General features: G+C 49.9%; 6 protein-coding genes and 1 non-coding gene across 7 annotated transcripts; 3 read left to right on the top strand and 4 right to left on the bottom strand.

Moving 5' to 3' along the window:
• Nucleotides 1-1,108: 1,108 nt before the first annotated feature.
• Nucleotides 1,109-2,050, top strand: N0V89_011610 (uncharacterized protein; the record flags this gene model as incomplete). Its single annotated transcript, XM_056220339.1, has 1 exon — nt 1,109-2,050. One exon carries the CDS (start codon nt 1,109-1,111, stop codon nt 2,048-2,050), a length of 942 nt encoding a protein of 313 aa, XP_056065642.1.
• A 415-nt stretch (nt 2,051-2,465) lies between these two features.
• N0V89_011609 (uncharacterized protein) lies at nt 2,466-3,092 on the bottom strand (the record flags this gene model as incomplete). The annotated part of the gene is made up of 2 exons (XM_056220338.1): nt 2,466-2,935; nt 3,089-3,092. The coding sequence occupies 2 exons, from the start codon at nt 3,090-3,092 to the stop codon at nt 2,466-2,468; spliced, it is 474 nt and encodes a 157-aa protein (XP_056065641.1).
• A 1,754-nt stretch (nt 3,093-4,846) lies between these two features.
• Nucleotides 4,847-6,145, bottom strand: N0V89_011608 (uncharacterized protein; the record flags this gene model as incomplete). Its single annotated transcript, XM_056220337.1, has 1 exon — nt 4,847-6,145. One exon carries the CDS (start codon nt 6,143-6,145, stop codon nt 4,847-4,849), a length of 1,299 nt encoding a protein of 432 aa, XP_056065640.1.
• Nucleotides 6,146-11,899: 5,754 nt separating this feature from the next.
• N0V89_011607 (uncharacterized protein) lies at nt 11,900-15,161 on the top strand (the record flags this gene model as incomplete). The annotated part of the gene is made up of 2 exons (XM_056220336.1): nt 11,900-14,353; nt 14,919-15,161. The coding sequence occupies 2 exons, from the start codon at nt 11,900-11,902 to the stop codon at nt 15,159-15,161; spliced, it is 2,697 nt and encodes an 898-aa protein (XP_056065639.1).
• Nucleotides 15,162-15,299: 138 nt separating this feature from the next.
• N0V89_011606 (uncharacterized protein) lies at nt 15,300-16,772 on the bottom strand (the record flags this gene model as incomplete). The annotated part of the gene is made up of 1 exon (XM_056220335.1): nt 15,300-16,772. One exon carries the CDS (start codon nt 16,770-16,772, stop codon nt 15,300-15,302), a length of 1,473 nt encoding a protein of 490 aa, XP_056065638.1.
• Nucleotides 16,773-17,307: 535 nt separating this feature from the next.
• On the top strand, nt 17,308-17,408 carry N0V89_011605. The gene has a single exon. It is a non-coding gene; the product is annotated as a tRNA-Gly (tRNA).
• A 918-nt stretch (nt 17,409-18,326) lies between these two features.
• N0V89_011604 (uncharacterized protein) lies at nt 18,327-19,193 on the bottom strand (the record flags this gene model as incomplete). The annotated part of the gene is made up of 1 exon (XM_056220334.1): nt 18,327-19,193. One exon carries the CDS (start codon nt 19,191-19,193, stop codon nt 18,327-18,329), a length of 867 nt encoding a protein of 288 aa, XP_056065637.1.
• Nucleotides 19,194-19,453: the final 260 nt, after the last annotated feature.

Genomic DNA, 19,453 nt, shown 5'->3' with positions numbered 1-19,453 from the left:
TCAATTGTCAAGATGGCGCCCGCTGGAGGAACTCTACGGGCCCAGGGAAGTGGGACTCGTACGAAACGGTGTTTCAACCTCGGGAGCTTAGCCGGCACGTGGCCAGGTACCGGCCAGCGACAGGCCTTCAGCGAGGAGAATTTTTGTCCCCACAGTCAGATTGCGTCCGCGAACATTTGAAGCCATTTTCGATAAACAGTAGTGGTATGTATACTACATGTTTGACAATATCAAGAGGAAACTCAACGGCAGTTTCCACCAGTTTAGCTCGGCGCTAGCGGTCACACTAATCTGATAGCTCTTTATAGTTGAAAGCTTGGGTGTGACGAACACTCCGCTTTGAAAGTATGCCTGTGAAGACAGGAGTCACTTCTTCCTAATCGCGCTGCTACATTTTCAGGATTCGACATCCTCGTACCCTAGCTTCAGCCACCCTCCATGGCGCGATCTGGAGATGAAGAGAGGAAGTAGAGTAAGATGACATTGCGTCAAAGAGATTTGAGCACGTGATAGGATGATCGTACTTCTGATGTGTGTTTTCGTGAAGGAAGCGGAGAGGAACTGGTAGGAGGATGACGTTATGTTTACCTCTTTCCTAGGTGCCTTCCAAGTATGCTCCTGCAATGGCAGGATCTCGTACCGCAGCTGCCTCTGCCATCGCACCTGCACTTTGATGTGGGTGCCGCTTCACCCGTGGACATGTTACGTGAACTGCGAAGTGCTCGCCTAGGTCCACTCGGAAATGGAAAGATTTTCAATGCCTTGTAGGCTGCATTACGCGCGAGCATATCGCGATGTAAGACGCCGCCTGCAACAAAAGTCTTGACCCTGGCTCTGTCACAGTAAAATGTATTGGCCTTTAGTTGTAGGGAGGAAGACCGACGGACCGTGGAACCGCAAGCTCAGCATCAACGCTACTTACCATGGTTTCATCATGACTCAACAGGCCGCAGCTGATGTAAATTAGACACTCACATCTACAGCTCGCTAAAATTTCCTTCCACCAGAACTCCGAGATTCGCACCAGAATCAAACATGGCAAGCGCACCTCGAGTCACTTTAGAGTACAGCGCAGATAATCTGAGCTGTTAAAAATACATGTGCTATCATGGACATGCTCAAAGCCCTGGAGAATATGGCACAGACCAGCGCAACAGCCAATACTTATGCAGACGTAGATCGTTGGATGCAGCTTTTTGGATACACAGCTGAACAAGCGGAAGAAGCAATCGAGACGCATTTCCAGAATCTGTCTCACATTACCATATCGGATGATCATTGGGGCCTCGTGCGCGATACCATGGAGGCTCAAGGCCATGATCAGGAGAGCTATGCCCATTACATTACGCATTTCGCCTCGAGCCCATCCATACAGCAGCATCTTTGCCCGACAAACTCAAGTACAAAGAAGAAACATGCCGAAGAATACCTCATCGGACTTGTCCGTGGGCTGAATGCGGTAGACATTCAAACCATTGCGGGACTCTCACAACCACTAAAGATAGTGCGGAACGACACAGGCAATAAGGATTTCGCGGTCGTGGATGCCGCAACAGTCGCCGCACTCAGGAGGGCGCTTCCAGGGCTTGTTTTTGTCCCACTCCCTGGATCTGCCATCAAAGATTTGTCGGACATTTCAATAGCTCCCACACTTGGCGTCGACGCCACGCTCCCACAGCGTCGCATCAGCAACGTGCCGTCCCCCCGTCAGAACGAACATCCTGTGTCATACTTCTTCTATGGCACTTTGGCGGATCCCGATAGGCTGTCTAGGCTACTAGATCTGGACTGTGAGCCCTCGCTTAGCGCTGCAACCATCTCGCGAGGCAGCAAGAAGAAGTGGGGTCGTTATTATGCCCTTGTGGATGGGTTGGAGCAGGACAGTGTCCAGGGATGGCTGTACAAAGTAGCTAATAAGGAGCATGAAGATGAGCTTAGGAGGTACGAAAGTAGCAACTATGAGGTGGTCAGGTGCGAGATCGAGGCTGGAGGGGAGGTGATTTCTGGTTTGACGTTCAGGTGTTGTGGCGATGAGAAAGAGCTCTCCTAAGCACGGACTTCGATGGGACTGGATCCGGGGTGCAGATGGCGGCGCAGGGTAATTGAGGCGTCAACTGATGAACTTTCACTTGGAAAGAGTAAGATAGCTAGGGGTAAATGCAGACCGCAATGCCTCACCTTCATTTGACTGAGCAAGAAAGGCCGAAAAGATGCCTTTCTAATAACAGATCTTGAGTGATAATACTATGGTAGCCCTGCTATATGCGTGGTAGCTGATCACAGCTGTTGAAAAGTAACAGCTGCTAATCAGCTGCTTAATATGATAACAATATTTGTCATCTGATAAAAGTCTCACTAATCAATTAAGTTCCAGTTATTTCTGACAAGAGATTTGTATTGCTCTAACAAAAAGGGCAGGCTAAGGCAAGTCTGTGTGGAAAACCAACCCCCGTACGGTATGCAAGCTATGATATGATTGGCGGATCCTCGTCATTGTTATACTCCTCTCCTCCAACAATCCAGCCCGGGGGCTCAGTCCAGAAGGCAAACCTCTGGTTCCTATTGCCGGTATCTACCCAGTACCCGTTCTGGCTGATATCAGTGATGTCCGAGTTGCCCTCAACAATCCCCCTGACCAGAGTCTCCTTCTCCCGGTCGGTTTCGCTGTATCGAGGCGAGTGGAAGACGACCTTCTTCGTCGAGCCCTCGCCCACGGCGTTAGTCGTCGCCCACTTGACCTGATCCTGCTCCTTGCCGGCCTCAATGTGGTAGGCCGAGACGGATGTGTCGCTGAAGAAGAAGAGGGCCGTGCAGCCGCTGACGTCCCAGATCTCGACGCCCTCGTTGCCCGTGATCTGGCTTTCTGGTCGGTACTGGCTCATGTCTAGGGACCATTTGTTGCCCAGCTTGGAGATGGCCAGCTTCATCTCGCCGGCTCTGGGGCGCAGACCGTCGCTGTGCACGAAGAGTTTAGTCTAGAGCCTGGTTTTTTCCATTGCATACTCAGCTCCTGTCCATAGAGTGTCTTACCTAGGAAACGCGTTCGCAATGCTGGCGACAGCAAGCGTCGCAATGATGCTGGTGAAACGCATTGTGCCAGGTTCCGCTTCACGTCCTTGTTGTGTCTGAAGGGGTACTGAAGATATCTCGAGGGACTTTGTAACAGTGATGATGATGATCTTATGAAGAGGAATGTCCAGGAAGGTTGACGAAGAACCAACGACCACGTACTGAAGGTATTTATACACGCTCGGGAGACACCTCACGCCAGAAATCTACACACTCTGGCAGCTACTGACGTCAATATAGGGCTGAGTCGGTCTTTGCCATGGTACCTTTTACTCCATCCGGATCGATGTCGATCGGCTCAAGTCAGCCTGCGCCCGGGGCCGAGCCCAGCTTCCATGTTCTGAGCCAGGAGCTTTGGCCAGAGAAAGACTACGATCAGCATCGCCGGAAGCCCAGGGAACGTAGACTGGAGGCTTTCCCTAATCTTTTCTTTCTTGCGGGATAGGAGACACGCAGAGGGGGGGAGCTGGTATTCACATGTGCGAGAGAGGAGCAGAGAAGGGAATGGACAAATCGGAGCTCTACAAAGACAGTATCGCTCCATGGGGTGATTTAATGCTAGAATGCTGCGATCTCGTCTTCGAAATTGTGTGGTCACCCTCTGACATACGCTGGTCAAGTCGTCAAAATGTGGCAGTCATCTGTCTTGGCATGTCACCACAAGATTTTGGTATTATAAGCAACAGGGAGTAAAATAATGCGCGAGGATTGTGTGAACCAGGTTCTCATCACGTATAAGGCAAATGCAGCCTACATAATCTCGCAGATTATTGCAACACTTGTTGGAAGGCCACCTACGAACACTACTAAAGGAGCACGGCGTGACATTTATGACGAAGTACGGATTACGCCTAGCCGGAGGTCAATCACAGTGTCTGGCGGCAAGAGCAATGATCGATTACTCTGCCCCTTGGGGCCAAAGCTCTTATGCTAACGTGATGTGTAGATCTTGGGGCGGAAAATCTAGAAAGACCATGATTTTTTCCCGTTGTGCAAGGAGCAATCGGCGATGCTTGGCGGGGGCCACCTGAGCCAGTGCGCTAGTCTCACAATGGCACTTGCGCAGGAACTGGTGGGTCTCATACAGTCTGTAAACAGTAAATGTGTTTCTTCGCCCCAAACTATACCATTGCTGCACATGCTTTGCTACTTGGGGCTGGTACCACTAGTGCAAGAGCAGATTGCTTGGGAAACCTGGAAGCCACAGTTCCTCAAACGTACAAGTCAGAAAGATAGCGATGGAAACGCAGCGCTTCATTTAGCAGTCGAAGCGCGGTAGCGCGAAGTGGTGAAAGTGTTAATTGACAATGGAGCGAAGATCAATGCAAGGAACAATTACAAAAGGAGGCCCAATATGGTATTTGCGTATAGGGTATCCGTTCAATACCAAACTTGAGCTGATGAATCATGTAGTATTTTCGACGGCGCAGAGGGAGAGGCATGTATAACATTGCCATACAAGCATATCGTGTGATTCAAATGGATTGGCAGTATATTCGCAATCAGGATTCTCACGGCATCCCTTCACCTAAACATCTCGATTTACCTACCTAGCACCAAGCAAATGCATTGCATAAATTCTCAAGACCTGAACACTTAACAGTAGCTAGATGACGTCAAGAGGCTGTAGATACCAAACGTGGGGATATACGTTCGGATGGGGTCTCACGGGGCTGACGCCCAACAAATATCAGAACGTCAGGTAACTTGTGCTGACAGTGAGACACAGTGCTTCGGCTTTGTGTACGACAAAAATCTCCTCACGACACCCACACTATCAGATCTTCCAGAATCGAATACAACCGTCCCCATCGAGACAGACTACCGTCTTCCAATGCTGTGACCAGGCAATCAAGCTCCGCATCGTTCCCAATTGGAACTCGCTTTGACCATCGTCAGGTTCAAAACGATATTTGAGATTGGAGTCGAAGTCGTACATTTCGACACCGCCCTCCATGCCCGTCGCGAAAAGCAGTTTGGTACCTGCATCGACGAATTGAATTGCCGCTGGTTCGTTGAGAGGCGAAGGTCTGATTCCCGGGTAGTCCAAATGCCATGACTGAACGGTGGTGACCGTCGTAGATGGATCCTGAGCCACCACAGAGACGTCCAAATATCCTCCTTGCGCACCATATGCCAGCATCTTACCATCCGGTGACCAGGCCAGACTTCGCGTCATAGGTTGGAACGGCAAGTTATGCAAGTTCTGCCCGTCGAGGTCGAAAATTTGCACCGCCGCGGCGTCGGCTCCGAAAGCCGAGCAAGAACATGCGATCAGATTCCCATCCGGACTGAATGCTCCTCCGTTGATCTGTGATCCCTTGAGGACCCCGGTAAAAGAGCGCATGTTCCCCGAGACAACGTCGAAGATTCTCAAGATTCGGTCCTTGCCCGCCACGGCCACGAGTTGACCGTTCGGGCTGAATGACAACCAAGAAATATCATCGCTGCGGACATCCAGGGAATGCAAGCGAGTTTGCTGTCGCCATGACCAAATCTCGAGATTACCGCCACCACCTGTAGTCGATGCCTCAGCCTCTGGTAACGGCAAGACCAATAACCTTCGACCAGAAGTATCGAGCATCTTCAAGCTCCGTAGGGGCCAGGAGAAGCAATTCCATTTCTGAACGAGCCTGATCGAGGTCAAATTGTCGCTGAACGCATAAACGCCCACGCGCGCCTCCCGCTTCATGCCAGGTTGTACTGTTGCGATCGAGATGACAAGAGTGTTATTCTGCCCTTCATCGGAATCATCATCGTCGTTGGCCCACTCTAGATGGTTCAGCGTCCCGGCGCCGAGCTGGGGAGGGAATGAGAACCGCTCCCGCGCGCCGTTGTCGTGGATCTCGAAAATCTTCACGGCATCGGCGTTTCCTGCAGCTAGATATTTTCCGTCTGGGCTCACAGCAATGCGATTGAACCGGGCACCTTCGGAAGAAGAAATCACACTGTCCGCCGCAGACCAAGGCTGTGGAGAACCTCTAGCCCAAGCCGCTTCGACCCCTTCACGCGAGAAGTTTTTTACCAGGCTGTATGTCCATTGCGTAGGGAAAGGATCAGGCTCCGTCGTTGCCATGGCTTGCGCTGGTTCCCTAACAGTATCTGGATGCGGAGTATAGACGGTATTCTTTTTTCTGGGCGACCTCGGGCAATGGCACTATGGGTATTTTGTGAGTGAATGGTATTGAAGCGAGGTAAATAGGTGTAGGAATCATGGAGGCAGCGCGGGTGGGGCGTTGCCTATACAGACGCTAGCCTAGTTGGTAGCTCCCACATTTGCAGTCGGCAGCTTCTGCCAACAAATGTCCGTGACATAGATCGACTCGATCGACCATCCTAGTTTTCAAGGCAAATTCGTGACTCGAACACCCAGGCAGTTAATTGACACGGTGGGGCGAGAGCGTAGCCAATCCTAGCGCGTTGGACTCGCTATGACCACGGGTTCGGAACTGAAACTATTGCCTTGGACGTAATCGTGGGACGGCGTAATAGAGAATGGTACATCGGGGGTCGATCGTTCTGTGGCAATCCCAATTCCGCCTAATGCAAAAGTGTTGTCAACGAGTGATATTCTTGCCCTCCACACGCATGCTCGATGATGCAGTCAGGCTGACGAAGGATTCGTCAAGTGGTAGGGCTGCCCTTGCTCGCCAGACAAGCTAATTCAAGCAAAGCTAAGCATAACAAACTTTCCTATCCCGAAAGTCTAAGCTGATTTCTTACGAACACCTCCTGCTGAAAGCCGATTTCTTGCCGCGGCGACGGGCATGAGTTAACCGAGACGTAGAAGTGGCAGCATCGTGAGTGATAGATTTCAGGCCATCGACCACAAAGAAGGAAGATGTAACGATGCCATAAAGCCAACGTAAACTGGCAGGCCTTCATTGGTAAGGTAGGTGACTACTGGTAAGGTAGGTGAATATTGGCAAGGTAGGTGAATCCCCCAACAAGGATAAGCACCCACAATTCTGGCTGAAAGTTGCATCAATAGTCTCTGAGACATCGACAGCATTAGTCTACCAAAATCTCACGACAAGGCAACCGGTGCGGGGAGATACGTCATGGCATTGCGAAACGGACGGCTGGCAACCATCAGACTCATATATTGTCGTCGTCTCTACAACCGTTGGGTATCTGATTCTTCCCACCCAACGACGAAACTCCATTCACCTCAACCTCATTACGCTTTCCTCTGTCACTGGACAACGATCTTGACACAAAAAGTCGAATAAATCAATCGACCATTTGCCCCCGAGCCCTAAAAATGCGGTCATTCACGGTCTTGGTTTTGGCACTCATGGCAGCCTGTGCATGGGCACAAGAGCAGCCATGCTACAATCATGCGGATCCGGACAATGGTATCGAGAATTGTGCGTATTTTACCCCTTTCTCTCTCCCCCTCCCGGCCATGATCAATATGTGTTTTGCTGACGTGCGCTGCAATTGCCGTGCAGACTGTCAATGCGCCGATGGAACGTGTTGGTACGATAGTGGGAGCACCGGATGCAATCCCCCTGGATCTATGACAATCGACTGCCCGGAAGGCTGAAGGCCATGGGAAGTCAGGGCGATACGAGGACGGGTGTCGTGTTGATACTACTTGTCGTGTATTATCGTCATTATAGTTAAGATGTTCATGGAATGCGGATTCAAACTATGTAGACTGCCAAAATCTGCGCGCCTTCTTTGCACTCTTAACCTGAAGGACTATTGCCGATATCTGTGCACCTTCTTTATACCGTAAAATTGCAGAGTCAATTTGACAATGACCCATCCTGACTTTGTGGTGTCCAATGTTTTTTCCCAGACATTCGTTCTTGCAAGCACCCCATCACTTCGAAATAGCAGCTATCGTGTAAGTTTCGGTACGTCCAAGAAGGGCGGTCGTTGCATGGAATCGGCAGTCAGCTGGCTCATGTCAACATCATCGTGCGTATCACAACATCTCGAAGGAAAACCAGGTGTAAACCTTGTTTGCTGAGAAATATAAGCAGCACACCGTACTTCCACGCCGGTCCTCGGTTTGAAGACAAGATCGGCGTCAGACCAACACTAGATAGTCGCATATTACTGCAGTATCATGGGTTTGCATCCCTTGTGATGAGGCCTTTTCAAGCAGTGTAAGCACACATCCTGGAAGGTAGTATCTATGGACGATCGTGGGATCAAGGAACGCAAACATAGGTCAACGCAGTCTTAGGGTCAGGTTTATGTTAGGGTTGGTTACTCAGCCTTGGATGAATGGAAGAGATAAGATTTCGTGAGGCTATAAGAAGCCTGTTTTTGCTTGCCACGAAGAAGATACTCACATACCTCAAAGAACATTGTCAAGTTCGATTTGTCTCTTTGCAGATACAGCTTTTTCGCAATATGCCTTCCCTACTCTCTGTGCTCATCATGGGGCTTCGCCATGGTCGTGGTCGTCATGGGTCAAGTGGAGATCGACGCACGCTTCTATACCGATGATGGCTGCGACGACTTCGGGACAGCATGCACCGATTTGGCTGAGAACTCCTGCTGCGGCGTCTCACAAGGAGGAACTGTGCTTTACAGCTCGGGCGACTTCTTCAACTCCGCGTCAGGCATGGGTGTAAACATCCAGGGGACCTTCTTTTCCATCCAGAATGCCAATGACTGCGCCGTACCAGTATGCAATAACATGTATGTGTCGACTTGTTATGAGAGAAGAATAAAGTTGAAGAAAGCTAATTGTGGCGTTTGGCAGCAATTCTGGCGTGTGCTGCGACGCGACCCTCACCCTCACGGGAGCCTCTTACAGTAGACCGTCACGCAAGCGCGACGCGATGGCCCGCAAGACTCCGGATTCCTACGTCTGGGTTGATTCCGATCAATCCTACTATATCTCCATGGCGAACGAGACAAAAGCTTCGGCGATTGAATCCATGCGTCTTCTCAAGGACTTCGGGAATTTGGCCACGTTCATGAAGACGCATGCTGAAGTGGTCAAGAACGAAACCAAGAATATCGCAGGGCAACGATACCGAAGCGTATGAATAACGCGAAATCGTTAAGGAATAGATTCTATAGCTACTGTTACAGATAGGTAGGGATTTGACCAATCTAAGAGACATATAACCTAGTTATAATAAAATAGTCCAGTGAATTATAACTTTTTATGAAATACTTATTATTTATATATAATTAACGATACACGATAGACTATCTCAGAGGCAACCTCGAGCTGCTAGATCTGGATGAGTGGAATGAGAACGAAACGTACGATGAAGATCCGCTGACTTGTGATCACTATCCAACTAACCTCTACAGAGAAACTCTTAACCTCACGGCTCTGGACACCGACAATCCAGAAATGGTGTTGCACCGCCTCTTGCTTGAGAATAAAGCAACATTACGCACAGGACGAGAGCAAATAGTGAAAACATTCCTTACCAAGGGGGCAGAAGTCGAGGAAAGGGATGCCCTTGGAGACACAGCGTCGGACTTGGCCGTTTCTATCGGTCACAAGGCGGTTTGCCATCTCATAAATGATAGAGCTCTGTCTAACTCTCTGAACGATGAAAACCGATGGGCCCCACTTTTGCGTAGAGCGACTTGCGCTGGAGACGCAAAATCGATGAAGTTGCTGATTGAGAGTAAAGCCAGGAGGGAAATGTCAACGAGAAGCGGGACTACCGAGATGTCTTCGGAATCTTCGGGGGACATTGAAAGAGTGATTCGACTGATTCAAAACATGTTTGAAGAGGTCTCATTTCACATGAGGGATCCACCGGTTTTGTCTACTAGGAGCGCTACTTTGAGACCGGTAGGACAACTCCAAGATGATATCCAGAATCTGGTAACAATGGGATTCGATGGCAGATGGGCTGTCCAGGCCGTGAAGCACACCCAATACCTGTAAGGCACCTCAGGTGCTTTGGACACTTTGTCAATTGTCTAACGTACTCCACACTGGAAGAAGCTTTAGATTGGCTAAAATCGAAAGAGGGCAGATCTATAAATGAGTTTACTAAGCAGCTGCCTAAGTCTCCTGTACTCAAGCTTAAGAGAGGCTAAGTCAATCTATAATTGCCGCGAATAAGATCATTGGATTCGATTGCTGGAGATTATATTGAGTGCTTAAGTGTTTTGGGCTTCAAGACTAGCGGAATAATAGATGCGATGCGATCAATCAAAAAAACCGCTCTACACGCTACTACGAGGAACTTGTGCTTGTTATATAGGTGAACGGTAGTAGGATGGTCAGCGTCTGCAAGGAATTTGTGGAACAGGGAGAGAACAAACTTCTTACTCTAATTGCATCGATCACTTTTTCACAAGGAACTAGTCAAGCTGCTGCTTGATATAGGCAAGGTTGACGTCGACGCGGAGGACGAGGACGGGCGGGCGCCACGTACATGGGCACGGTGAATGATTTCACGCACTCTCGGCAGATTGGATATAGCTGCAGCTGCGCGTAGCAAGTCACTCGATCCTAAATCACAGGAAATAGCACGCATGCAGATATCGCATCCCTCATACTTCCTCAGCAGGTCGGCCACCTGGCGGCTATCGGCCCCGCTGCGGCCGAGCAAGGCGATGTTCCTCGCACCTTGTTCAACCATTCACGCCGCAAGCGACCGTCCGATACCATTTGCTACTGGAATTGCAACACTTGGCCCCAGAATCCCAAAGATTTCTTAAGTGACCAAGTGAAAACTCAATTGCCAGCCTGTAGCCATTTGACCACCTCAACGCCGTATAACGGGAGTATAAGTGGGCAGTGATCGTGACCTGTATTTTCTTGTTCCTTGAAAGAAATATTGGCTCAGTACGCGTACCTGTTCATGCAGCACTCGTACTTGGCGAGGTAGTGCTCACAGGCCTAGAGAAGCGGGGTCGAGATCTGCTGTGCTCCCCGTGCCCATAGCGGACGTCCAATAACGGCAAACGCGAACCGCGACTTCATTGTGGAAAACGCTCTATGCCATGATGAGAAAGTTACTGAGGAGGCGTACCTATTCTCTTTTAGGCTATTGTGCGCACGCGATGTGGCAGCGCTCAATGGAAGATGATGCCGAGATGTGATTGCAGAAGAGGTTATAGTTGAGGTGGCATACACATTGCAGGGTACCGGTTAATCATTTACTCTGCCCCTCAGGGCCAAGGCTCTTGTGCTAACGTGATGTGTAGATCTTGAGGCTGAAATCTAAAAAGATTATGATTTTTTCCCGTTGCGGAAAGAGCAATCGGCGACTGCCTCATGTCACTCTTGTACGACGTCGCTACCTTGCGCGAAAGGTTGTTCCGCTCCGGCGACTGCGCACAAAAGGGAGCGAGCCCTATATAGCCTCCTCATCTTCGTGTAGCTACAATAGAGCCAACTTACCTCACTTACGACCCTAAATGAAGGAGACCGTGCTCGTCCTCACAAAAGGTCAGCTAGCTTCGTCATGCGGCACATGCACGCTGATGTGGCGAGAACATACTGTTCCGGCAGGTCGCTAACAGCCCCTCCCTGCAGTCCTCACTAATAGCTCATGTGATTGGTTATCAGCCTGCACAGTCATGTTGTACGACTTACAGTAGAGTAGTATTGGAAAAGCAGCACGGAGTTCGCCGATAGATCCACTGCTTCCCTCTCCATATCCATCCTTGCATCTTGCATGATAAGAAGCTAGCCGTGGCCGACGTTCTATTGTCCAGGTTCCATTTCTGCTTCGCAGGCTAAATTCCGGTGTCATGGTCCTGCACGGCCAGCTCTCTGAACCTACTCGAATCGACAGCTCGATACATCTGTTACCCACAAACAGTTCGACTAAATAAATTGAAACGAGTTATTAGAGACTTGTCACATCTCCTTACCACTACAATGTCCGACTCGGACTCCTCCAAAACACCTTTAGACAGTCTTGGCATTGCACTCAGAGTCTCAAGTGACATACAAAATATCACCGACTACTATCGTAGAGCAACAGAGGGGCTTTTTGATAACAATGGAAACGCTAATGACCCCACGCCAGGGGCTGTACTTGGCAGCCTCATGCTCGGTGCGGTCAGGGGTTTTGTTCTCGAGCATTCGACTCAGGGCCAAGAGGCTATGTTGTCACTCTTATGGAGCAACGTCGAGTCTGCACAAAAGTCATTCCGCGAAGTTGCTGAACAGTTCGAAGTCAAAATCGAAGAAGTAAAAGTGGCAAATTCACGCTGGAATCAGGTGAACAAAGATGAGATCCGACAATCGGCCAATGCCAGGGAGCTCTACCAAATGGTCGAAAAGCTGATTGAAGCTCGATGGGATGTCCCGCGATTTCCTAGAGTCTCAATTCCCGAGCCTACTACTCGTTCGTTCCTAGAGCCTAACACCACACCATGGGAAATATTCGAGTACGCGAGGTTGGAATCACCAAAAAGCACCATCCGTCTGGTAAGAATGGAATCCATCTCCGAATCACTCGAACTCCCAATACGTATAACGATAAGGACGATTTGTCTTGAAGACAACGTTCCCTTCGCAACGCTGTCATACACCTGGGGAAATCCTTTTGGTGTATTTTGTTCTGAGAAAGACCGCGATGCTACCCCACGCATGGACATACCAATAATATGTGACGGAAGACTCTTGAAAATTGGCGAAAACTTGTACAGATTTCTCTGCAGATGGAGGCAGGCGCTCGCCAACTTCGATGAGAGGATGAGAGAACACGACGCGCCCAGTGAACTGCTGGAGGCATCCAGGCCCCCTGTAGAGTTCTGGATCGACGCGATATGCATAAATCAGGAAGACCTTGAGGAGAAGAGCCAGCAGGTATCGATTATGGGTGACTTGTATGCCAAGAGTGCGATCACTTGGGTATGGCTAGGAGAGCACGACCAGTTTTCTAAAGATGCATTCGGCGTTCTACAAAACCTCGCCAAACAATCCGATGGTGCGAATGATGAGAGCCTCCAAACTCTGGACGTGGACAACGAACTGCTTGTCAGTTCTGGCCTGCCGGACACAAACTCATGGAAGTGGTTCGCTGTCTTCGCCCTTTTTCAGCGACAGTGGTTTCGACGGTCGTGGGTGGTGCAGGAAGCGGCGCTTTCGTCTCGCATTATCTTCCAATGTGGCTCGCTAAATGTGCCCTCTTGGATGATTGTGTCCGCCTGTAACAGTATTCGGCGATTCGGCTTTTTGGAGAAACTGATTGTTAATGTCGGCATGTATGAGATGGGGCCAACCCGATTCGAGCTGAGGATAGCGAATGGACCTACCCAAAGGGCCTTTTTAAAGACCTCAAGCAAGGGCCCATCAGAACTGAGGTATTATCATCATCGGGAGGGAGTGGAGCTCCAGATCGCCAGGATGTTTTCCAGAATCCTCAGAATAAAGACGCTGGATTCCGAGATCCTCATGAACGATAAGAATTTCTTAGTTGTCAAAGACTCCAACAACACTTTTGATAACGTTTCTGCCTTGCTGGACCTCTGGAACCTCAGTCGGAATACTCTCTGTGGTAACCCGAAAGACAAAGTATATGCATTGGCATCTTTAGCCAATAGGGACGTATACAAGACCTCACGTACTGTTCAAGACCGCAGAGTGTTGGAGCCAGACTACAAGAAGTCTGTGTGCGAGGTCTACTGCGAAGCGGCATGGTTCACAATATTAACGCATGCCAGCCTGGATCTGCTGTCGATGGCTGGGCACACTGCACTAAATAATAATACGCACGGCTTACCATCGTGGATTCCTGACCTATCTCAATCACCTCGCTTCGTTGCTCTCAATGAATACCTCAAAGCCAATCCTGGGATTGACTGGCGAGCCAGCGGTGGGGTGCGCTGGGAGATCCCAGCGCCATCCATGCGACACGGGCGGCACCTGGGCGTTCAAGCCAGATTCATGGGCAAGATACGGGAGACAGATCATGAAGAGCCAGATTTCAGTGATAATGAATCTATCAAAGTGAATTTCAAGCAAATTCTGGAGTTCTCCAAACTGCTTCCATCGACCTACCTTGGCCACCAAGACGGCCAGGCCCGGTTCGAAGTGGTTTGGAGAACAAGCATAGCTGACACAATAAACGGTATCTCGCCAGCGCCTTCCAATTATGCCGTGGAGTTCGACAAACTGTACATGGAAGCTATTAAAAAGGTCCTCGATAATCGTGCGGTAGGCAACTTCGGACACGGCGAATTGTTTGGCACATGGCCGTCTGAAAACGACGAACTGTTTAGCACATGGTCGATTATGAAGGATATGGGAAGACTACATGATCACTCAGCTTTGGCTGTTGCAATGGAAGAAGGAACCAATGAGACTGCAAACTTCCAAGAGCGAGTAACTGCTATGATGGATAAACGTAGGCTTTTTGTAGCTGACACCGGCCACGTCGGTTGTGGAGATTCGAGGCTTTCTATTGGCGATTTTATAGTTGTTATCGCTGGATCTTCTATTCCTTTTCTTTTGCGGTCTGGCTCCAGTGGGAGCTATTTATTAATTGGGGAGGCCTATGTTCATGGCATGATGTTCGATGAACATGCTTTAAGACCCAACGCAAAGTGGGAGCATCTTAGATTGGAATAAAACTCTAACGTGTTTTATCGGTGCTTCACAAAAGACCGTGCCGGGTGGAAATGGGCAAGTTCTGCAGCTACTTAGTAATCGCTTCCCCGCCTGGATCGCCGTACGTACGATTTTTGTATGATACTCAATCTAACAAAGGAAAATATACTGATTTTTGATGTTGACAGAGATCTGTACAGTATGTCGACCGATCCCGGGAGACTCACTGGCTGCCGTTTCCGTGTACGCGATGCAACACCAACACCAATAACACCCCCCAAATCAACACGCGATAACCCCACCAATATGGATCCGATTGACGACGCGCTTGCAGAGATAGAGTCGCTTAAATCTGGAGAAGAGTATCCCGATAGAAAAATTGCAACTCAACATGGTGTTTGGCCCTCTACTTTATCAAGAAGGCACCCTCGTAACATTGACATTGCGGAGCAACCCCAGTGCATTTGATCCTTTGGGAGCGGCAGGCTGTGCAAGCACGGGGGAACTCTTCCTCGGTCAGCAGAAATATCTGACTAGCTTGATCGTTGCTATATACACTAGTTGGGAGACTCTTTGGCAGTAAAGTATCCCTTATTTTCGTAGTGGGAAGACTATTGTATGAGTGCGCGACTATTGTGACTTCTGGCTATACATAGAGGTTTGACCAGTGCAGAACAACATCGGAGGCCTGATCAAGAACTGACCGCTCGAGCTAATTCTATCAAGATGGCTCTTCCTCGACCAAAGCGTCTTGCTTACGACCGTTCATAGATACTCGCTCCTTTATGATATGCGGTCTAACGCGAAGATTGCCGTTCTGGAAGCAATCTTCCTGGTTTTCGTCGGAGTCGGAGCACAGAGTATAGTATGTGAAAGGGCTGGGTTTCAGCAACCGATTGGGGTCGAGGGCGCTTGATTCCTGAGGCGTTGTTACGCTTCCGTCTACTTGGATGCTCTCAGGTTGGGCAGGATCTTTCCAATGGCTATCTTCACGCACGAATGGGTAAGACATCTCCTGCCACCGGTCGTGGAACGGAAAACGCCCCGGTCGTGCAACTGCGTGCATCGAGTTGATAACGGCCTCGAACGGAAACTGCCACCAAGGCGCTTTACGGTTCATCACGGGACCACCTAGCCAAAGAGGGCACCGGTTAGCGTGGATCACAGAATCGTTCGCGGCTTTGACTAACTCACCCATGAACATGTACGGAGCCTGTCTTTCCATCTCACGCTCAAAGGTTTTCCCATGAAAATCGTTGAATAGAATGGAGAGGGCGACGCCATACGAGCCTCGGTACTCATGCGCCCATGTTGTTTTATACATGTACTTATCAGGGCTCCAGATGCCATCAATGGCCAAGAGGAAAGGTTCCCATGGGTCGCGCGGTCCAGTGGCCGGCAATCCGCTTGCGGCGAGCTGCATCATATACCGTGTGCTCGAATCGTACATGAGACATAAATTAAGCGCCATTCCATTAGCTTTCTTGCACTCGCCATCATCGTCGCGATTGCAAACATTAAGGTTTATCCTGAACCATCCCCAGTCCCATCCGCCCGTCTTGGAGGTGCTGTCAACAAGACCAGCATCGACTCGTTCGCGCCACAGTGCTTGGATCGCCTCAGGCTTGGCACCGTCCAGAGTCTCCCGGTCCTCAATGATCTCGAGCACAGCGCGATCACGGATGAGGTCTGGATCGCATTCACTACCGTGATGGGTGGCTTCGATCTCTAAATGGGCGCGGATGGTATGATTTATATGCTGGACAGTCTCTGCCCACGTCTCTTCATCCTCCTCGTAGTCGGTCCGGTAGAGCACAAAGCCCCATTTGTCATATCCGGCATTTGCATCAGCCCATTCGGTGGCATGGTCAGGCTCGCAAGTCGTCAGATTGGAGCGATTGAATGATCCTGGGACATCCTCGACCGTGTCTAATTCATAATATTTGGCCCAGAACAGGTCATTGTACTCCGACACATCCTCGTGGCCAGCGAGCAGGGCGTGCGAAGCCTTGTCTACCCAGGAGACATTGCGATAGTCTTTTCCGCGCACATCCCACGACTTCTCGATAAGCCGGACGGTAGTGTGGATGTCCCAAATATGTCTGGAGATGAAGACTCCGACGATCGTGGAGAAGGCGCCGACAAAGTAGGCGCTGTACACCAGAAACCGACGCGGGGTGAACCAAGAAGCCATTGATTCCAGACAAGCGCCGGCGAGGAACGGAAACGAAGACCGAGGAACCTGGCATATATCAAGACTTCAGAGACGTGGAGACAGCTATTATAGCACTGTCGTAAAACACTCTTGTCCCGGTATCCTAGTCAGGGGAAGGTGGCGCGGAGGTTGCCTAGAAGCACGTGATCGGAAAATCAAAGCAAAGAACGGGTGGCGCGTTAAGCCCATTTGAGAACAAGCATAATGAATTTACCGTTTATCGCAGTCGAGACTCGACACGGGGCCGTTTGGAGGGGCTGTGTTGGTGTGATCGCACGTGCGAAGAAGCGGCTTCAGCGGTTCCAATGCAGCACGGGTGTACTGTAGTGATTGAAAACCTCCTGTGCCCGGCACCGTGCAGTATCACGCAGCCAACATTAAGCGCTATCGGATATGCCCCTTACGTCATCATGGTCCAATGAGTGGGGAAAAACCTCGACCGAAATTTCAGAAACAGGATTGAGCAACGCGATGTATATCACGAACTTGTTAATTATTTCATCAAATCACATCCGCATCGGTGGTTTAGTGGTAAAATTAGCCGTTGCCAAGAAACAGTTCATTGAGCTGATTCACAACTTCGGCTAGCCCCGGGTTCGATTCCCGGCCGATGCATTTTTTGCTTTTGCGTAGCGTTGTTCTGTTTTAGAGTACTGACTGTCTTAAAATGTGAAAGCAAGAGGCTTGCTAGGGCTCGTGATGATATCATATTCATTTTTGGCGATGAAATCAGAGCGACGAGGCATAGGACCGGGCGTTGCACTGCATCCACCTCATCTTCCGCTTCTCCCGCGTCGCCTGAAGCTGCCATCTCCACAGCTTTTCTTCGTGGTGTTCTTCAATATGTGCCATCATCTTCGTGGTCGCGTTTCCCACTTAGTCTCGGAATATTGATCGACGGACAGGGCATTCGATCACATTGCCCTTGTCCCGCACCTTGATCTTAAGGTTAATTGCGCGCTTCAACTAGGCCTTTCGGGAGCGTTAAGTCATCATCTCTAGTCTTCCGTTATCTGGGTCCTCAGTATAACGATAGAGCCCGTTGATATCTCAGATCGCACCGTCAGAACCTAAGGTCAGGTATAATCGGCCGCTGTACTGCTAACCTTAGAATAACAAAGATCATACGACGGTGCCTGCGGTTTTCACATAAGACTTAAATGCGGTGGTAATGACGCGGCAGCTTCATGTGTGATCACGAAGACAGTAGAGCGATTCACGTCAATGAAATAAGCCATTGTCAAAGGATTAATAACGAAGCTGAGCCTAGAGCACTGGATTCCGAGAACCATGATGCGATCTTGGCTTGAGAATCTTTTATGATAATGCAGTAGATACTCGGAGATCAAATGTGTCCATCGCGCTCTTCAACATGTTCCATGCACCAACGCAGCAAGTAATCTCCTCAAATTCTGACTGAACCAAGCAAAAGTGCTTCCGAAATCTTCCACCGGAGGTGAGGCGTTATCTCAGCCCTTTAAAGTCTTGAAACGCCCTATAGGATACTCCTGCCTTCCCTCGTGAATCCCTCTTTCAACGTCCATGAAATGCGGCTCGAGCCCACAGTGCCCACTGCCGATATTCCCGCTGGATCTCCGGACTATAGAAATGATTCTCCATTTCCCTCACCCCCCACAGATTCGATGCAGCCTCGTTGTACGGTCCCAGTGGATGTCCCTTCCCATCAGCGACCCAGCTCTTGAGCGTTTTTGCTCGTAAACGGATCATGAAGGTGAAATAAGGTTGCATATCGTTTTCGAAGTAGAACTTGCGGCCATGGATAATCTGGAGGATACCTGTCGTAAGGTGACTCACCTCAACATTTGTCAATTGTGGCTTGTCCCCACCTAGAAGGATCCGCTCAACGAGCCAGCTGTGCAGCATACCGCTAAACTTAATCGTCTTTGCTCTTGTGAATATCTTTTCGTTGAGGCCACCTTCCAACCAAAGGGGCCGGTTGTCAGGATCCAGGCCCTGATAGAGGGTGCCCTCGATGTCCAGCTGCTCCACGTTCTCTAGAAGCTCGAATACTAGGTACAGGTCTAAACTGGATTGTAGATTGTAGTTTACTCCGATTGTGAGTTTGAAGGTGCGCACAAGCTTTGCGATCCCGCGGTTGTGGAGCAGGAATTGTATCACTGACTTCTGCTCGCGCACTTGCTTGACCCAGGATGGGTGGGCGTAGACTCCCGGGAGAAGAGTACCGCGGCAGCTGAGGTCGAGATGTTCGTAAAGGACCGGGATAGCGAGGTTCCTCATTGTTTTGCAGGTTCGGACCAGTGCTGCGAGAGCGCTAGGTTTGCAGTGAGGCAGGATGAGGTTGACAATGTCGAGCGGCCGGTCGACCAACGACTTAGATGTAACGTTGTGATCGGTGTTATTGGTAGCAGCTGCAGCCATTCCAGATTCTGAGTGTATGTAGATTCGTTCCGCGTATTCTCCTTTTGCGTTGGTCCGCGTGATCCTAGCTTGACTGGCCACCCGCGATCTTTCCAAGCTCGCAGGCTATCAAACAAACCTAGCAAACTTCAACCGAGATCTTCTGGTACTGGTGCACCTTGCTTGGATTTGCTTCAACTTCGACCAAGAGATCGAGCCTCATTCCCTTCTGTTCTCAGCTACCTGCAGTCAACTTCAGTCTTGACGCCGACCCGTTGAAT

Source organism: Didymosphaeria variabile (assembly GCF_027946475.1).
Source record: "Didymosphaeria variabile strain IMI 356815 chromosome Unknown scaffold_9, whole genome shotgun sequence".
Taxonomy (NCBI): domain Eukaryota; kingdom Fungi; phylum Ascomycota; class Dothideomycetes; order Pleosporales; family Didymosphaeriaceae; genus Didymosphaeria; species Didymosphaeria variabile.
This window is presented reverse-complemented; position numbering and strand designations above follow the sequence as displayed.